The sequence below is a fragment of the Moschus berezovskii genome, chromosome 28 (assembly GCF_049115385.1).
Source record: "Moschus berezovskii isolate FMDL1 chromosome 28, NW_MosBer_1.0, whole genome shotgun sequence".
Classification (NCBI taxonomy): Eukaryota; Metazoa; Chordata; class Mammalia; order Artiodactyla; family Moschidae; genus Moschus; species Moschus berezovskii.
In genome coordinates this window covers 21,543,269-21,564,197 of record NC_142487.1, presented here as the reverse complement: position 1 = coordinate 21,564,197, position 20,929 = coordinate 21,543,269, and the positions used below count along the sequence as shown (strand labels likewise).

The 20,929-nt window shown below is 39.7% G+C and overlaps 1 protein-coding gene across 1 annotated transcript in view; it reads right to left on the bottom strand.

Annotated features, from left to right (window-relative positions):
- The window catches only part of DCC (DCC netrin 1 receptor), an 887,682-nt gene that overhangs the window by 38,132 nt on the left and 828,621 nt on the right, over positions 1-20,929 (bottom strand). The window contains exon 27 of the mRNA XM_088833422.1: positions 10,628-10,840. Within this exon, the coding sequence (XP_088689548.1) occupies positions 10,628-10,840 (213 nt within the window). The remainder of the gene's footprint in view (positions 1-10,627; positions 10,841-20,929) is intronic.

Genomic DNA, 20,929 nt, shown 5'->3' with positions numbered 1-20,929 from the left:
TATCGTTGTGGAAAATGGAAGTGCAGAGGTTAAGTGACTTATGTAAAGGACAACCTAGCCAGTGAGCAGGGGAGCTGGGTCCCAGGGGAGTTTTATTATTTTCCTCCTGAAGTTCTCTTTCAGTCACAGTCCGCTCTTGCAAAGACTGGCTGACTTCTCATCACACGAAGCCTTTCTGCCCTTAGTCCTGCACCACAGCAGGCATCAGCTCACACTTGTGGGTCCAAAGCACTTTGTTTCTATTAACGAACTGTGGTACCATTCCAGAGAGGAGCCAAGAGGAGAACAGATAACTATAACTTGAATGTAATACCTCCTGAACCTGAAGGTTAAACCAGCAATCTCAGACTTTAAAGGTATAGCAAGTGAACACATTATTGTAGCTTGAAATATGCTGCTGCTGCTAAGTCGCTTCAGTCGTGTCCGACTCTGTGCGACCCCATAGACGGCAGCCCACTAGGCTCCCTCATCCCTGAGATTCTCCAGCAAGAACACTGGAGTGGGTTGCCATTTCCTTCTCCAGTGCATGAAAGTGAAAAGTGAAAGTGAAGTCGCTCAGTCGTGTCTGACTCTTTGCGACCCCACGGACTGCAGCCTATCAGGCTCCTCCATCCATGGGATTTTCCAGGCAAGAGTACTGGAGTGGGGTGCCATTGCCTTCTCCCTGAAATACGCTGTTTCCTATTAAAAAAAATCGTGACTCAGATGACACAGAAGTGGAAAGATATAAACTGGGTAAGAGCGTGGGATACAGCCGACTCATTGGAAAAAACTCTGATGCGGGGAAAGACTGAAGGCAGAAGGAGAAGAGGGCGACAGAGGATGATATGTTTGGATGGCATCACTTATTCAATGGACATGACCTTGGGCAACCTCCAGGAGACAGTGGAGGACAGACAAGCCTGGCGTGCCACAGTCCAGGGGGTCACGAAGAGTCGGACATGATTTAGTGATGGAGCGACAACAGCAAGAGGATGGGGAATATAAAAGAAGAATATTTAAGGGCGATTTGGAGTAGATATGAAAAGAGTAGTTGTTTTAAGTACCATCAAGTGAATTGGGCTTACTGATCACTGTTTTGCACCAACTTAAAAAAAAAAAAGTTTGTTGGAATCCCTTTACCACAAAAGATAAAGGCATTCTTCTCTGAGAGCTTTGGTATTTCAGTAAATAAGAGATTCTGGCCATAAGAACATCAACCCTCTTGCAAACCTAAGATGAAAGTCTACCCTATGAAGCACACAAGATGTTTCACATGGCACTTGAATTTCCCATCAAGTCCCTGCTAGTAAACATTATCAACATTCAGAAGTAGGATCTTTAAATGGTTTTACACATTCTTTCAGATATTACAGGTTCTATCTTTAGAAATAGTTTGCTCATGGTTAAATTTTCACTTATTCACAGAAATTTTGTTTTCAGTGTGTTTGATTTTTCACAACACATTTTTAATAAACACAGAGGTTTACATGAATACTTTTTGTTTCAAAATTTCTCCCTGCTCCCAAAGAAAGCAACTGGAATCTGACACAAATTGATGCACTATATGGAACTCTGTCAGATGCTTAGAAGATTTAAGATGCACAGTGTGTAGCTCAGAATCTTATTCAAGGTAAATCTTTCTCTTACTGATACTCTTTTAACAATGCAGAGAAGAAATACAGAAAGAATGCCTACCTTTATTACTGCAGTAATTGAGATTGCTAGAGTTTCATGTTTCATTTTTCTTTGAAGAGGAATGCTGATCTAATATCACAGATGAGAATGAGCAGAATTCAGGGGAGCATAATTCCATAATATTACAGCAAAGTGGAGAGAAGACTAGTCCTCAGGACTTTGTTTGCACTGAGCTTCACTCCCCTTTTTTAGTAATTTAAAGGGGACACGGTTCTTCTTCATGTACTACTGCTGCTGCTAAGTTGCTTCAGTCGAGTCCAACTCTGTGCGACCCCATAGACGGCAGCCCACCAGGATCCACCATCCCTGAGATTCTCCAGGCAAGAACACCGGAGAGGGTTGCCATTTCCTTCTCCAACTTCATGTACTCTGTGTATTTATTTTCATAAAGTTAAATCATAAAGCTGAATAGAACTTCCAGAGGTGGTGGCTTAGTATTACTTTTTCCCACTTTATGTAATTTAATTCAACTTTACCAGAAAGTGTCATTCATAGTTCAGGCCATTTAGCATCTTATGATCAAATGGTCATGAATTTGGAAATTGTTTCACCTTATCTGCCTTTATTATCAATATCTAACCCTTTTACCAACTCCTAAATTGCCTTGCTTCACCTATAATCATCATTAGACTTGAAACTGAAGACCTGAATTTAATTTCTGGCTCTTACTTTGTTATTCTATTCTGACAAACTCTACAAATATTAATTGAGTGTCCATTATGTGTAAGGGTTTGTATAAAGGTCAAAGAACAAACACATATCAGCCTGAAACAGGACAAATTATTCAACCTCTTTGCATCAATAATGGTGATAATAGTTACTTTGCAGGTAGGCAGGAATTCACTTGAGAATATCCTTTACAGATTGTAAATGGTGACAAAATGTAAAGTATTAACCCTACTAGTTTCTCCTAAGCTGATTTTTAAAAGGCACTGTGACCCTCAAGAATATTTTGTAAATAACAAAATCTCTATAGCGGTAGTTAATCATGTGACCGATCAGGTTCTTAGGTGACAGGAAAGGAAAAATTGCTGCCCTGAAAACAACCTATTCTTCACCGTTTCTCTCATCATTTTCTATCACTCACAAGGCCACCACTCCCCAGTATAATCAAAGGACAGTCTTCTTAGATTATATGCTTCAAACTATATTGTCTACTGTGTAATAGATTTGTTTTTATTTTCTCTACGGTTTGATCCCCGGGTTGGGAAGATCCCTTGGAGAAGAAAATGGCAACCCGCTCCAATATTCTTGCCTGGACAAGTCCTTGGACAGAGGAGCCTGGCAGGTTATAGTCTATGGGGTCACAAGAAGTTAGACGCAATTGAGCACACAGACACGATTATCTAGTTGGCAATGCAATGATTTAACCCTAGAGTCAGATTGCATAATGTTAATTAGCTTCAATTTATTTGTGATCTAACAATTCTTGTCTCTAAAAAGCAGAGACATTACTTTGTCAACAAAGGTCTGTCTAGTCAAGGCTATGGTTTTTCCAGTAGTCATGTATGGATGTGAGAGTTGGACTATAAAGAAAGCTGAGTGCTGAAGAATTGATGCTTTTGAACTGTGGTGTTGGACAAGACTCTTGAGAGTCCCTTGGACTGCAAGGAGATCCAACCAGTCCATCCTAAAGGAGGTCAGTCCTGAATATTCATTGGAAGGACTGATGCTGAAGCTGAAACTCCAATACTTTGGCCACCTGATGTGAACTGACTCATTGGGAAAGACCCGGATGCTGGGAAAGATTGAAGGCAGGAGAAGGGGACGACAGAGAATGAGATGGCTAGATGGCATCACCGACTCAAAGGACATGAGTTTGAGTGAACTCCGGGAGTTGGTGATGGACAGGGAGGCCTGGCGTGCTGTGGTTCATGGGGTCACAAAGAGTTGGACACGACTGAGCGAACTGAATTGAACAATTCTTGGTACAATATTTTCTCTTATTTTTTAAAATTGTGCCAAAATTTGATCAAAAGGGCTCAATTTTGACTCAATGGTGCTCATTCGCCCCCTCTTCCCAGTAGCTTTTTGAAATTCTATAAAGTACCAGCCATTTCTTTTTTCACTCTCGTTGACCTTCACATGTTCTGACCCACAATCGGAGTAATATTCTCAAGTGTGTTAACTTTTATCTTTGCTTTACACTCTCTTCTGCGCATTTGAATTTTATGATTGGACTCCAAAGCCATGGTTCTCCACGGTGTGTGGTGCTGAAAGCACCAGATGCCAGCTCTCTGGCCCCTTGCCCTCCCATCGAGGGATCTGGCAGGCTGGACAGGTGAGTTCAACAGGAGCTATTTCAGAGTTCCTGGCTTAGTATCTCCCTTTCTCCATCTAGTCTACATAAAAGAAGAAAACATTTACTCAGATACTAAGCTAAATAATTCAACCTGCCTGCTATCAAACAATTCTTTCTGAGGGATATTAATAACTAGAATCATCCTAGAAACCCAGCTGTAAAAAAAAGGTCAATCTAAAATAGCTACTCACATCACTACGCACCAGCTAAAATCCCTTCTGTTTCTTCAGGGTTCTATTTCTCTGAATTCTGTAAACCTGACCAACAGCTCAATTCTTGACCTTGGGTGAGCTGCTTAACCTTTTTAGGCTTCAGTTTTATCATTTATAAGTGAGGTACCAGCCACGTGGCTTACTTACAAAGTTTCATAAAGTTGCTTCTAGATATCCCTCTCTTTGAGGCAGTTAGCAGAGATTTTTCCTAAATCCTGGAACACCATGCTAAAGGAAACAGTATTTTATTAAAACATCAAGTAAGTTTCAGTGTTACAAATATTGGTGACATATAAAGCAAATTTGACTTAATCACATTTTGTGTACATGTTAAGTTGCTTCAGTCATGTCTGACTCTGCACCCTTTGGACTGTAGCCCGCCAGCCTCCTCTGTCCACAGGATTCTCCAGGCAATAATACTAGAATGGGTTGCCATGCCCTTCTTCAGGGGATCCTCCTGACCCATGGATCAAACACATGTCACTTATGTCTCCTGCATTGGTAGGCAGGTTCTTTACTACTAGCACCATCCTGACCCAGGGATTGAACCTGGGTCTTCTGCATTGCAGTCAGATTCTTTACTGTCTTAGCTACCAGGGAAGAGCCAATTACATTTTACCAAGGAGTAATTTAGAATGACTAGATCAAATCAAATCAAATCAAATTTCACTTATTAAAAAAATGGTCTGTTAGACATGAGGACAGGACAATTTAGAAGGTACCTACCAAGAAAGCAACCCCCTGCCCAAACAAAACAAAAACATACAAAGAGCTGAGCTTACACATGAGATACAGCATAGTAGGGGGTGGTGTAATTTTCTCCTCTGAAACTGATTGATGGTATCAGCTCCAATAACATCAAATCAACACATCTCTCCCACTTAACTGTGCCAATGATTTATTTGCTCTGACTGGCCTGGAAAGTGACCCTCTTGTTCTACCTGCTGAAGAATGTCTGACCCCCCATGACCTTTGCCTATGGCTGATTTCAGCAAAATGGAACACTCAGGTGGAATCCTGATGAACACCCACAACGGTGGCCTACACGTGGCTCAGGGAAAGAAACTGAACTAATGTATTATAGTAATTTATCGGCAGTTCTGTGTGACAGCGTATTTACAGAAATGAGGCCTGCCAAAAAGATCAGGTTATAGCAGGAACACATGATTTCCCAGCCAGCCATAAAATACAAATCAAATGCCTTTTCTGCCCGCTGTCAGCCACCTCCACCCACTCCTTGTCCCCAACCCTCAGACAAATTGAAGCACATGCCACAATTTGCAGAGGGAAAATCAAACTCAATTTCGCAGTACAATGAAGTGAGTTTTGGTCTTGTCATGTCCACTGACATATTGATCCCTAGAAGACTGAAAAGATCAGGATGTCCTGGGTTTTCCCTTTATAAGTAAAAACATGTAGAGATGCAGTGTGTAAATGGATGACAATGAAGCATGCATACAGCTTTACAAAGATGCAAGAACTCCAGGGGACTAGTGTTATAAAACAGCACTACAATATAAAAGTCACTATTTAAGAGGTCACATTTTCTTTCCCTTTAGAATTACAGCCTTGCAAGACAAATGGTCCCCTAATCCAGGTTCATTTAAAGTGCAGCTGATCAGTTCACAGCTAAAAGGAATTTTCACTAGTGAAGAAAAAAAAACAGCCTATCTTGGCCCTTTGTAGAATTTATGTCAGATCTATAAGGCCATAAGCCCAATGCTCCATCAAGCATTTTCTATTTAATCTGAAAGGAGACTAAGCCAAATCACTTATATGGCCACATCTGTGATTTGCAAAATGTAGTATTTGCAGTCTCCCTGATATGTGTAAAGACCACACAGTTATTCACATATATAGGTGAAGCATTAAGAAATGGAACCGCTTTATCATAAGGTGATGATCAAATTGTAAGAAATACCATAAAACACCCTAGACTCTAGTAAGCTAAATTTCTAATCGTGGAAGGAAAACATAAATGATGGAATGAATCTCTGTTTTCAGGTAGGTAGAGGTAGAATGTCAGTCATTATGATAACAGGATGATTTTCTAATTACCATTAATTATAGAAATACTGCAAATCTCTGTGCAACTGCAGGGATATCATTACTGCACATTATGCAGAGAAGGGGATGAGAGAGGGTGAGACGGTTGGATGGCATCACTGACTCAATGGACATGAGTTTGAGGAAACCCTGGGAAATGGTGAAGGACAGGGAAGCTTGGTGTGCTGCAATCCATGAGGTTGCAGAGTCAGACACGACTGAGTGACTAAAAAAAACTACTCATATAAAACTACTGCAAACATGGCTTCACGTGCCTTTTTGGGAGGCAAGCTGAGGCACAGATTGATAATACTGCCCAAGAAAAACCATACACAGGAACCTGAGAAGAAAAAGAACTTCTTCCCCATCCTAATTTAAATGGTTTCAAACCAGAAGGAGCTTCTCACTGGGCATGATACTTCAAAATTACAGCGATGCCTCATATTACCATATCTAAAGTAACTACTTGTGGTAAGTAAAGATAAATTCATTAGTAATTATGCACTCTTTTATTATGAAACTCAGAGTAAAATTACCTGAGGAACTGTTTTTAACCCAAAAAGAGAAAGACTTGACATCATCCATCAGTTTGACTCAAGGAATGATTTTCTGAGAATTAAAATTCGTCGAAAGCTCTAAGTATTTCATCTTTTAGAATAAGAAGCATGTAGTTAATGTCACAGCTAATACATTTGTCAGTCTGCTAATTTTCTGTTTCTATTAGAATAAGTAAACATCAGCCCTTTCTTAAAAGCATACTACTTACCATGTGTCAGGAGAAATGCAGGGAGAACGTATTTGAAAATCAAGCAGTAAGACTTTATGAAATGCACAGGAGTCACAGGGAGACAATGCAGAAACAAAAAAAGGGAAAGGCATTGAATAAAGCCCAAGAGATGGTGGGGGTGGACCTCAGGTGAGTGGGGGTGGATGGCATTTAAAGGGGAACTATGGTTTTATATAAAATCAGCCCCCAGCAAGTCAAAGACACTGCAAGATTGTAAAGAAAAGGTAGTTTACAAGAAATCATTCCACTAAAATAAGAACAATATTAAAATAAACGTAGACTTATAAATATGCAGTGGAAATAAAGCAAAATGAGATCTTGCCCACACGACATTAAAACAGAAAGGTTCTTCAAATACGCTCAGTATTTGAAAGAATAGGTGTAGAACTAAAGAAAACCCTCTCTGACCCATCTTTAAAGATATAGTACACTCATTCGTGCTGCATTGTGTATATTTCGTTTTAGACAGCTTTGGTTTCACTGTAACTAGAATAAAAAACAAAACAAAACACGTAAATGACCATGATGAGTGCTTTGTTCTGCCTATTATCTGTGCTCTTTCTAAAATCAGGATCACTGGGTCATTTGGGGGTCTTTTTTTGTTATAGATCAACTTGGAACATGAGTTTATTTCCAAACTTTGTGTTCCAAACCCACTATTACAGCCACTGCAGAATTTTCATTTCAAATGGACTTCTGAATATCATTTCCATCTTTTTTTCTCTGCATAACACTGTTCCTTAAAAAAAAGACTTTCACTTCAAAATAGAATATCAACAATATAAAATACTACAGCACGTTAGTTTCTTGGTGTTATAAAATTGGTATTCTCAGTATAAAATAGTTAAACATATCTAGAAGAAATGGATGGATTCTCAGAAAGGTACAATCTCTCAAGACTGAACCAGGAAGAAACAGAAAATATGAACAGACCCATTACAAGCACTGAAATTGAATCAGTAATTTAAAAATTCTCAACAAGTTCAGGACCAGATGGCTTCACAAGTGAATTCTACCAAACATTTAGAGAAGAGTTAACACCTATCGTTCAGAAGCTATCCAAAAAAATTGCATAAAAATGAATACTTCGGAACTCACTCTATGAGGCCAGCATCATTGTGAAATGAAAACCAAAGATATCACACAAAAAAGGAAAATTATAGGCAAATATCACTGATAAAGACAGATGTGAAAATTCTCAACAAAATACTAGAAAACAGAATCTAACAATAAATTAAAAGGATCATATACCATGATCAAGTGGGATTTATCCTAGGGACGCAAGGATTTTTCAATATCCACTATTTAATCAATACACCAGAGTAACAAATTGAAGAATAAAAACCATGCAATCATTTCAATAGGTGTAGAAAAAGCTTTGATAAAATTCTCATCTTCTCTCACTCATTAAAATGTGCGGGAAGAAACCTTGTGAGAAAATGCTATTTCCCAACTCAGAATTATTTCAGATGTTTCCCATTTTTTTCTTTTTATCAGCTTTAGACTGATTTAATTAATAGGCTTTAAAAATTATCTTTGCTTTTGTCTTTAAATGAGTTAGACATAAAGTAAGAGTTACAAATGAGTTCCTAAAAGTTCAGAACCCCTGCTTTCTACAATCAAAAAGAGTGGGAAAAGAAGCCTTGCTCCTTAGCTGTGTAGATTTAAATATACTACTTAAATACTCTTTATTACAATTTCCTTATCCTTGAAATAGGTTTAAAAAAGGCACAACCTCACAAAGCTTTGAGGATCACATACCATACAACAAGCCTTCCAAAGTATATAGGTCACATAGCACATGTTCAATAAAGGTTAGTCATTATTGGTAGTTGCAATTAGCCTGCCATCTATCCTGAATACCAGTGTCCTCCAAGATCATTTCCCTTAGTTGGCATTTCAGTGGGAAAGTGAGTATAGCCAGAAATCACCAGGCAGCATGTTCTTGACACAGGAATTTCCTGAAATAAATTTTCTTCCTTCAAATTGTTCCTGTCTCAAATAGCAAAGACCTCACAGCTTTGGGGCAATACCAAGTAGCAGATTCACCAAATCACGTGTATGTGGGATATACATGTGGCAAGCAGAAGAAGGGACTGGACAATACTGACTTGCTTCGAATCCTAGCGTGGCCTTCTTGTGGGGCTAGAAGAGCCATCTCCGGTGAAATGAAACCACGACCTGCAGTGAACCTGTGTGTCAGAGAAGACCCCATTCTGCCCAGGGGCGACATGCAGCTCGCATCTCAAGGGATGGAGGTCCGCAGCCCTCCTGTGTTCTACTCCACCTCCCAGAGTTGGGTAGCTGAGCGGCCATACTAGACACCACACGAATGGGGAGAAACCAGATACACACAAATGGATCAGTGTGATGCCAGGAACAAGATAGAGTCTTAATGTTAGTATAAATTTAAGATTCATAATTGCAGCCTTATTTTTCCTGGTGTCAGCAGGTTTATGCACTAATGTAGTGACTAACACTGCTCTGGGTATGTAGCAGAAAACAGAAACTAACTCAAAGGTATCTGTACAATGGCTGATTGGTCCATGCAGCTACCTGTGTCTATTAAGGGGGCATCTCTCTTTACACGGAATTGTTGAACTTAATTGTCTTGTGCCTAAATGCTGGGGTTGTCAAGAACGGTGCCAATATCCCAAATGATTTTAAGCCCCATGTAGTTCTTTATGTGTTTACTTATCTAGCTACTGACCTTTCTTTCATCTTATCCATTTACTCCTCCTCCCCTGCTCCCTTCCTCCTCTTTCTCATCTTTTTTCTTTTCCTTCTCCACCTTCCTTCCTCCTCTTCCTCTTCCCCCCTCTGCGCCCCCTGATTCTCCCCAATCCATAACAGAAACTAAAAGGAGCTCTGGTTCAATGGAGCCAATGGATGCCAGCCAAGGTAACAGAACGAGCACTGCCTTGGGAATTAGGGACTCTGGTCCTCCTCTCTGCATCTGCATTTCTTAGAAAGGAAACGCAGGTATTGCTTCCTGTCTAAGTTTGGGTTTCCTTCTATTTCTTTATTATTTCTTACATACTCTTATAATACTTATTTAATATTATTTCTATATTTCTTTCTTTATTTCTATTTCTTTATTTCTAAAATTAGGAGATTAGACACTGCCACGGTCTGATGCTCCTTTCTGGCCTTGGAACTCTAAAATAAGAACCCCTGGAAGACAACCACTGAAAGGAGCAAAACAGAATTATGAGATTTACATACATTTCTCTAAAAAAGTGATTTCACAGACTTCTCTACCTTGAACTCTAATTTCGGAATCTAGCTTTAAATCTGACAACCCATGTAGCATAAAGTCCAGTATTCTCTAGTGGGCATACCTATAACACATATTATAAGTACTGCACTGACATTTAGCATCAATGACTTTCCAAAGGAACGAAAGGCACAATCAGCCAGCTGCTTACAAGGCAAATACTTAAAAGCTGCACCACAAAAATCAGCCAAAGACACGAGCGCACTGGGCACGTGATCAGCATCCAAAAGATACATCACCTCCGAGCCTTCTCAGGAAGCCCTGGGCACTTACACAGAGCCACCAAGGACAACAAAGCTTCTAAATGCAGACAAATGGGCACTTACCTGACTGAGACAGAAGTGGTGTGTAAGGGACTTTCGGTTCTATTGCACTCATCGGCGGAGGTAGCAAAGGGTTGGCGAAGCTGCGGAGGGGGTGAGTTGGACGAACACAGGCCGTGGGGATGGTTCTGCTGGGTGCCTCCTCACTGCTGGGATGCTCAGGCTGCGCTGGGGGCAACATGGGTGGCTGCTGGGTGGTTGGTCCTTCGCTCACCGCTGCAATAAAGACAGTAGAAGCCATTCATTATTCCACAACAAAGTGGGCTTTCTCTAAGTCACTGGAACAGTTCAGAGAGTTGTGCCAGGATGTGGCCAATCTATTCACATTTAAGAACATCTTTATCCCACTATCCTCTTGCGTTTATGGGACGTGTTAGTACTACCCCTTTAAACAGTAGAAACAGACCCAGTAGGAGAGGGCTGTATCTTCTAGGAAGAATACTAAAAGATACACAGCGCTGACTGTATTGCCTGAATTGTCTGGGCCCTGTGATCATAAGTGATGGAGCAAGAAAAGAGAGTTATTTCTTTTTTCAAAAGTAGCAATGTCAGTGAAATTCAATGTACCAAATCCGGCTACAGCTGCATTATTATCTACCAGCCAACATGCCAATTTTTCTGTGATTTAAACATGCCATGTCAGCTATCAAACACATCAGAGTTACCGGGTGCTCAAGGCATTGCTAATAAAATGATGCAAATAATAACCATCGTCAGTATCTTCTGAAACAAAATAGATACACATCAATCTAAGAAGTTACATGAGAGATGACTCTGCTGAAACAAGTTGCCTGAATGCAGAATTGCAGTTTTTCACCTTTGGTAGCAAACCTTATAATTTTCATTCAGATTGCTATGGTTGAAGAGGTTTCACATAGTTGTTCATTACAACCTTTGGCTATTTGGACAATTTTGTGTGTAGAAACACACCTTTTTCTCAAGAGAACACAGTTGAGTTGTACTAAAATATTGGCCAGGCAGTTTTTCATGCTAAGAACACTGTGATTTGACTTTATTCATTCATCTTCAGAGTCAACAGATCCAAGTTAAATTGAAAATGAACAGAGCTGCATAGTAGGTATAAGTGTGGATCAAAGAAGAATATTTCTAATTATTTCTTAAGAAAGTACTATTGGGTAAAGGTGGGGAAAAAATGCAGTGATAGAGGATAATCTCTTACTTTTGAAAGAGAATTTCTAAGCAGGTAATATCTCAAGATAATTAGTTTGTGAGATAATTCTGAGACACCTCTCTGGGAAGCTCAGTGAGGTCAGCAAAGGGCAGAGGAGACAGAAAAATCTGATAAAGCTGAAGGGGATGGAGATTAAAGATATAAAAGATATGCAAAAGTGAAATGTGCCTGTAGAAGGCGTTTGATATGAAAGCTCATTTTTCTATATTCAAAAAGGATTAGAGGTCCTCTGGGTCACTGAGCAGGCTTCATGCTTACCCCATTCAAAGATGGAGGTGGAAGACACAGGGTTGGCCAAGGACAGATGTAGCCATGTGGCACTTGGAACCAGAAAGTGGGCAGACTTGATTAAATATTTCTTCAAATAAGGAAAATGTAATCAAGCAAACTGGAGAAGTCTCTGATGCTGGGAAGGGTTGGGGGCGGGAGGAGAAGGGGATGACTGAGAATTAGATGGCTGGATGGCATCACCGACTCTGTGGACATGAGTTTGAGTGAACTCAGGGAGTTGGTGATGGACAGGGAGGCCTGGCGTGCTGTGATTCATGGTGTCGCGGAGAGTCGGACACGACTGAGCGACTGAAAGAAGAAGAAGAAAGAAATCAAGCAAACTAGAAAGAACTCTGATGGCAAACAGAGTCTGAAGAGAGGTACCTTATCTCTATACTAGGATGTCCTATCAAATATGGACATGTATGTATATGCATATATAATCTCAAGGTTAAGGTGTGGGGCTGTAAGGAAAACATTAAGGTGAGCCTTCGGTGATGTTGGTTCTCAAAGACAAAAGGGAAAGGGAACTTCAGGTAGATGCTAAGAGGAGCTAAACCACTTTCAAGGATGTAAAGGGAAAGAGGAATATGTGTGTAACTCGTGTTCCATCAGGATGGTATAATTAGGTGACTGAGAGTATGGTTTTAGAAACAAAGAAAATTATGCAGGTTTTACTCTGGACTCATACTTAATCTAAAGGAATAAATGGTCAATTGCCCAAATAAAAATACAGTATCTCTTAGATTTAGATTGAGAGAAGCAGCTGCAGGAACCAACAATGAGGTCTTTCTTTTATTACCAAAGGGCTAGTTTTTATTAAAGGGTCCTTATCATCATATTAGGGGCTTCCCCAATGGCTCAGTGGGTAAATAATCCTCCTGCAATGCAGGAGGCACAGGAGATGAGGGTTCAGTCTCTGGGTCAGGATGATCCCCTGGAGGAGGAAATGGCAATGTGGTATTCTGACCTGATTCTGGAAATTCTCCAGTATTCTGACCTGGAGAATTCCATGGACAGAGGAGCCTGGTGTGTTACAGTCCTTGGGGTCACAGAGTCAGACACATATTAAAAATGCCTCTCCATGAGAAGAAATGTCACAATTTTTCTCAGAAATCTGCTGTAATTCTTTCTATTGAAGATGGATTGCAGTACATCTGTATCATATTTTTAAAAACTGCTTTAGTCTTTACAGAGGTAGCAATATTTTGTGATATCTTTCTTTTCTTCATTTTTTCCTTCATATTTTTTCTTTTCTATTTCTTCTACATTTTTGAAATGAAAGAGGGCTATATTAAAATATTATTATTGTCATAGGTTTGATAAAGCTTTGCATTTTTTAGTCTTCTAAAATTTAGTTACTTAAAAGCTTCAGGCTTCTCATGAGTTCTGTTGACTTCATCGAATTTTGGGGGTGGGGACTACCATTCCTCTTCTCTTGAACATATTTGAAAATAAAAATGCTGAGCACGCCGAGTCCTCCGTTACCAAGTTTTCAATTGGCTACCATGATTCCCACTGGGAATATCACAGTGTTGTCCTCGACACCAAGGGAAGTAATGATGACTTGATACCACTGGACCAGCTCTTTAGCAGAAGCAATATTTCGTGCCACAGAGTGAAGAGGGAAGCGCCTAACCTCATGTGCTAGGTGGGAATGAGAGGGTCCAGCCTTAAGACTGGATGTATCAGTAATGTACAAAGGATGGTTTTTGTTTTGTTCAAAACGTTAATTTTGCTTAATACCTAATACAATGGCAAGGTATAGGTTTTCCATAAGTGATTCATAATACTTACGTTTTGCATGGAGAAAAAAAAAAGTGTCTTTTAGAATTGGCTGACATTTAAGGCAGTGAAAAAACTCTCAAGCAAACACAATAGCAACTTCTCCACTGGAGAAAAACTCTCATTTCATCTGAGCCTGTTTGGCCAGTTCAGGTGCCAGCTTCAGGGCACTATGTGAAACAGACTGGCTCTCTGACATGACATTTAGCCGTGCTAAGAGCTCCTTTATGGCAGAAAGTGAAGAGGAACTCAAAAGCCTCTTGATGAAAGTGAAAGAGGAGAGTGAAAAGGTTGGCTTGAAGCTCAACATTCAGAAAACAAAGATCATGGCATCTGGTCCCATCACTTCATGGGAAATAGATGGAAAAACAGTGGAAACAGTGTCAGACTTTGTTTTTTTGGGCTCCAAAATCACTGCAGATGCTGATTGCAGCCATGAAATTAAAAGACGCTTGCTCCTTGGAAGGAAAGTTATGACCAACCTTGATAGTATATTAAAAAGCAGAGACATTACTTTGCCGACCAAGGTCCGTCTAGTCAAGGCAATGGTTTTTCCCGTGGTCATGTATGGATGTGAGAGTTGGACTGTGAAGAAAGCTGATCGCCGAAGAATCGATGCTTTTGAACTGTGGTGTTGGAGAAGACTCTTGAGAGTCCCTTATACTGCAAGGAGATCCAACCAGTCCATTCTAAAGGAGATCAATCCTGGATGTTCATTGGAGGGACTGATGCTAAAGCTGAAACTCCAATACTTTGGCCACCTCATGAGACGAGTTGACTCACTGGAAAAGACTCTGATGCTGGGAAAGGTTGGGGGCGGGAGGAGAAGGGGACGACGGAGAATGAGATGGCTGGATGGCATCACCGACTCTGTGGACATGAGTTTGAGTGTACTCCGGGAGTTGGTGATGGACAGGGAGGCCTGGCGTGCTGTGATTCATGGGGTCGCGGAGAGTCGGACACGACTGAGCGACTGAACTGAACTGAACTGAACTGAAGAGCTCCAAAAGCAAAGAAAACCTCCTTTCGCTCACAAAGTGCAGCCTCCCTGCAATTCACAGACTAAAGTGAGAATCAAATAGGTGCTGGCAAGGCACTCATTTTCAAATGATGAGATAGTAGGAATTCACTGTGCAGATAGCATACAGTTACACAACAGAGTCAAATCTCAAGGCAATTTATGATAATTAATGTCAACACATAAATAATTGCTACAAAATAACTGGCAAAAGTATTGTAAAAACGGAAATGAGGATCTTCCTTCTATCTCAGATTGCGTTGAAAGAAACATAGCACACGAATAACTAAACAAAGACACTTCAAGACATGAACCAAATTCACTCATTAATCTCAGAAGAACATCATGCAGTAATCCTGGGTAACCCCAATTCCTTACAGCTAGTTCTTTTTTTTTTTTTTTAAAGACGCTAGAGAAACATCCATGAACTCCACTGTTCTGATCTTACTGATGGCAAGTGCCATCTGTTAACTGATTTCCAGTTTGGGAGAGGGGTGAAGGGAGAACAGCAGCCTGGAGCAAGCTGACTGGTGTTCTCACTGAGAAATGCCAACGCTGAAGACAACTGCGGGCATCATCACCTCTAGCACCTGTTTCAAAGAGGAGGAAATGGAGGCTCCAAGTTTATACTGACTTGTAGAAAGGAGATCTACAGATGGTTGTTTGAAGTTTTCAAAATACATCTCTTTTTGTTGTTCCCCCATGGCCAGTTCCTTTGCCCACGGATGTGAAGAGCAAAACTGAAGATATTAATAGGAAGAAGAAATATTTGTCCATCACAGCTGTATAAACCTTTCTTCGTGGATCACCGAATATGTGTTATGCAAGTGCACTATATCCTATATCCTTCCACTTGTTATGGGAGGGGAGAAATTCAGCTTTATTAGTGTCCTCAGAAAGCAGCCTTCTTTGGGGGCAGGGATTTAGTGAGTCATCTCTCAAACTCAAAGGTCTTTCTGATAACTTTTGAGAAAGGAGAGTTGCTCCATTTCCCACAGTCAAAATGCTTCTTTTCCTATGTGTGCCTTTTGCTGTTTTTCAAGGTGACTAATAAGACATCTCCAGCCAGAGACATGAAATGTTTTCTGCTTGAGAGAGAACTGGGATGTTTAGTGTTCTCCAAGGCATTTGGAAACCGATACTGAATGGTTGGAAGTTAACTGTTTCTGACAGTGATTTAGAGAAGATGCTTGTTTTATGTATTTCTTTTCAAAGCAATCACTTGGAAACACATATTAGTTCCTATCCCTTTTGTATTGCACATAGCTTTGGTCAAAAAAATACTTAAAGAAGGGCTGAGTATATCTTATATTTTAAAAAATCTATGGTGTCTTGGCCAGGAGTAGAATGTCAATGCCTTTTGATTTTAGATGAGGTTTAAGAATTATTAAACAAAGAATTCTGTTAAGAATCCTTAATTTGCATAACTTTATATATATATTACATTATCTATTTTATGTTCACATTATACATTATGTAATAGTAATGTAATTTTAAATGTTTTTAATAATATTACTTTTAAGCAAATTAAAATAAAAATCAACTAAGGAGACTACATTTTTCTCCCTTTCTTTGGGCTTACCCCCTTTCTCACTCCCTACTCCCCACCCCGACCTTTTCATTGTAACAGACCTTAATTTTTAGAGCAGTTTTCAGAGTCATAACAAAATCGAGTAGAAGATACAGAGATTTACCCTCTGACCCCAGGTATGTGTAGCCTCGTCTACTGTCAAAATCCTGTACCAGGGTGGTACGAGACTAAACAAAGGTATAAACAAATCTGTGATCCTTAACTACAGATGAAACTAAATTCTATACTAGTTCAGTTGTTTTCTTTTTCATTGAAATTTAACTTCTGGAATCATTTTCCCCATGGTTTAATGAGACAGTTTTGCATGCTATACCAGATCAGGAGAGAAAGGAAGGAGTCAATAGGATGTTGGATTTTCAGAAGGAGATGATGCTTTTAAAAATGGAAAAGAATTTGCGGGAACACCCACGAATGAAATAGTTAATTTCCAGTTTTAGACAAAATAGTGAACTTTGGCTATCTCAGTCTTGCTGGAATGAACAGATAAAGGCCATTCTGACACTACCTTTTACAGTAAGAGAATATAAATGAACAATGAAGCAATGAGAAGAAAACTAAACTAAAACTATAAACGTCTTTTCTCTTGGGGATAGTGCAATTCAGAAATTGAAGAAGGGACTTGTGTGTTCTGAATCCTTTGACTAGAATTATCATTCTAGTTGTCGTGCGATTTAGAAATTTGGAGGTGTTGGACTTCTCACACCTTTATTTAAATCCCTTCAATGTGGTCTGGAGGACTTTTTTTCTTTGAGTTTTTGCACACAACTCTATTCTCTAGACATGATGTGCAGTGAGAAGAAGAAAAATAAATCTAATTCTCTCTTGGCAGATTTTTGATGCCTTTTAATTCTAACCTTGCTACATCTACACAATTTATGATTTCTTAGAGCTGTCCCTGTTGGCTTGGAAAAAATATAGCTACTCCACAAATATATTTTATTGCTGTTACCACCTTATCTATTACGAAATATCCTATCTCACAGGAGATGCTGAGTCACCTGTTCGTAACTAAGAGAAGAATGCCATAAAATCGATTTTAAAATGCTGTGCTTGAAGGGGAAAAAAGCCAAATAGCACAGGAAAAATCACCAGGGTGCATATAATAGCTTGAAAATTTCTCTCCATTTGTACATTCTTTGAAACAAATACTACTTTCAGAATTCAAAATCAATATACAGAAATCAGTTGCATTTTGATATACTAACAACAGACTATCAGAGAGAGAAATTAAGAGAACAATCTCACTTACAGGAGCATCAAAAATAACAAAATACTTAGGAATAAATTTAACTGAGGAGGTGAAACAGTTGTATACTGAAATCTACTAGACTTTGATAAAAGAAATTGAACAAGCCACAAAAAATGGAAAGACAGTCTGTGTTCATGGGTTGGAAGAATTAATATTGTTAAAATTGTTAAAAGCCATCTATATATTCAATCAATCCCTACTATAATTCCAATGTAACCTTTACAGAAATATAAAAAGAGAAAAAAAAAAAACCCTAAAATTTGCATGGAACTCATGAACCAAAAGCAAACCAAAGAACAAAGCTGGAGGCATCACAGTTTCTGATTTCAAGCTATCCTACAAAACTATAGTAATTAAAATAGTATAGTATTGGCATAAAAACAGACACAGCCCACAGGGACAGAACTGCAAGCCTAAATAAATCCCCAAGTATAAAATAAACTAATATTTAAAAAGAAATTCAATAATACACCATGGGGAGGGAACAGTCTCTTCAACAAAAGGTGCTGGAAAAACTGAATAATAGTCACTGTGAATGAGAACCCTTGTCTTGTACCATATGCAAAAATAAACTGGATTAAAGACTTGAACATAAGACCAAGAACTGTAAAACTCCTGGAAGAAAACTTAGACATTGATCTTGGCAATGATTTTTTGTCTTTTGGCGTGACACCAAAAGCAAAGGCAACAACAGCAACAATAAGTAAATGGAACTATATCCAATTAAAAAGCAGCTATAAAGAAAGAAAATGAAAAGGGAAGGAAATTCTTACAAATCAAATATCTGATTAAGTGGTTAATATCCGAAATATATAAAAACTCATACAACTCAAAAACACAAACACTGTGATTAAAAAAAGTGCACAAAGGAATTGAATGGACATTGTTCCAAAGAAGATATACAAAAGACCAACAGATACATGAAAAGGTGCTCAACATTACTAATCCCAGGGAAATGCAAATCAAATGCAAATCAAACACAACTAGATATCACCTCACCTCTGCTACCATGGCTAAAATAAAAAAGAGATAAGTATTTGCAAGAATGTGGAGGAAGGAACATACTTTTGCACTGTTGGTGGAAATATAAAATGATATAGCCACCATAGAAAACAGTAGGTAAATACCTTCAGTTCAGTCGCTCAGTCGTGTCCGACTCTGCGACCCCATGAACTGTAGCACGCCAGGCCTCCCTGTCCATCACCAACTCCTGGAGTTCACCCAAACTCATGTGCATCAAGATGGTGATGCCATCCAGCCATCTCATCCTCTGTCGTCCCCTTCTCCTCCTGCCCCCAATCCTTCCCAGCATAAGGGTCTGTTCCTATACCTTAGGAAATTAAAAACTGTACAATCATATAATCTAGCCATCTCACTTCTGGGTATATAGGCAAAGGCAATGAAAACAGGATATCAAAGAGATTCTGCACTCCCATGCATTTTTTTGCCAACTATTTTTAATATTATTTCTTTAATTTGGAGGATAATTGCTTTACAGGTGCTTCCCAGGTGGCTCAGTGATAAAGAATCTGCCTGCCAATGCAAGAGATGCAATTTCAATCCCTGGGTTGGGCAGATCCCCTGGAGAAGGAACTGGAAACCCACTCCAGTGTTCTTGCCTGGGAAATCCTGTGTACAGAGGAGCCTGGCAGACGATAGTCCATGGGGTTGCAAAGAGTCGGATACAACTTAGCAACTAACACACACTTGCTTTACAATATTGTGTTAGTTTCTGTGGGACAACAGTGTGAATCAGCTGTAAGTATACGGACACCATCTCCTTATTGAACCTCCCTCCCACACACCCCCCAAACTCACCCCTCCAGGACATCACACAGCACTGAGCGGAGCAGCTTCCCACCAGCTATCTGTTTTACATACGATTATATACATATATCAAAGCTACTCTCTCAATTCGTCCCATCCTCTCCTTCCCCCGCTGTGTCTGCAAGTCCATTCTCTACATCTGTGTCTCTATTCCTGCCCTGCAAATAGGGTCATCAGTACCATTTGTCTGGACTCCATGTATGTGGGTTAACATACAATATTTGTTTCCCTTTTTTTGACTGATTTCACTTTCTATGACAGACACTAGATTCATTCACATCACTACAAATAACCCAATTTCATCCCTTTTTTATGGCTGAGATTCCCATGCTTTTTGCCGCATAACTCACAATAGCCAAAACATGGAAACAGCTGAGTTTTCATCAAGGATGAATGGGCAAAGAAGATGTGCTGCTGCTGCTGCTGCTAAGTCACTTCAGTCGTGTCCGACTCTGTGTGACCCCATAGACGGCAGCCCACCAGGCTCCCCCGTCCCTGGGATTCTCCAGGCAAGAACACTGGAGTGGGTTGCCATTTCCTTCTCCAATGTGTGAAAGTGAAGTCGCTCAGTCAGGTCCGTCCCGTAGCAACCCCATGGACTGCAGCCTACCAGGCTCCTCCATCCATGGGATTTTCCAGGCAAGAGCACTGGAGTGGCTTGCCATGAGATACATATAAAATGTTCACACACACACATATATATGTATACTATTCGGCCATGAGAAAGAAGGACATCTACATTTGCAACAACATGGATAGATCTTAAAGGCATTAAGCTGAGTGAAATAACTCAGATGGAGAAAGACAAACATTATATTTAGAATCTAAAAATCGTTTATATTTGGAATCTAAAAAAGCCAAACTCATAGACATAGAGACGAGGACAGTGTTTACCAGAGACTGGGAGATGAGCGAATAAAGGATGTATTTGGTCAGACTTTTAGTTAGAAGATGAATAAATTCTGGGGATATAATGCATAGACAGAATGGGCTTCCCTCACAGCTCAGTTAGTAAAGAATCTGCCTGCAAGCAGGAGACCCAGGCTGGGAAGATCTCCTGGAGGAGATGGCAACCCACTTCAGTATTCTTGCCTGGAGAATCCCATTGACAGAGGAGTGATTCCAGTTAATGATACTGTATTAAACCCTCAGAAGTTGCTAAGAGAGTAACCCTTAAATGTTTTTACCACAAAAAAGAAAGGCTTATTATGTGCCATGGATGGGGGTGTTGGCTAAGGTTATGGTGATTGTCATTTTGCAATAGAGAAGTATATCAAATCAACACATGGTACAACACATTGTTCAATGTCAACTATACCTCAGTAAAGCTGGAAAAATACATACACAAAAACAGGTGAAATACTAGTCTGGAA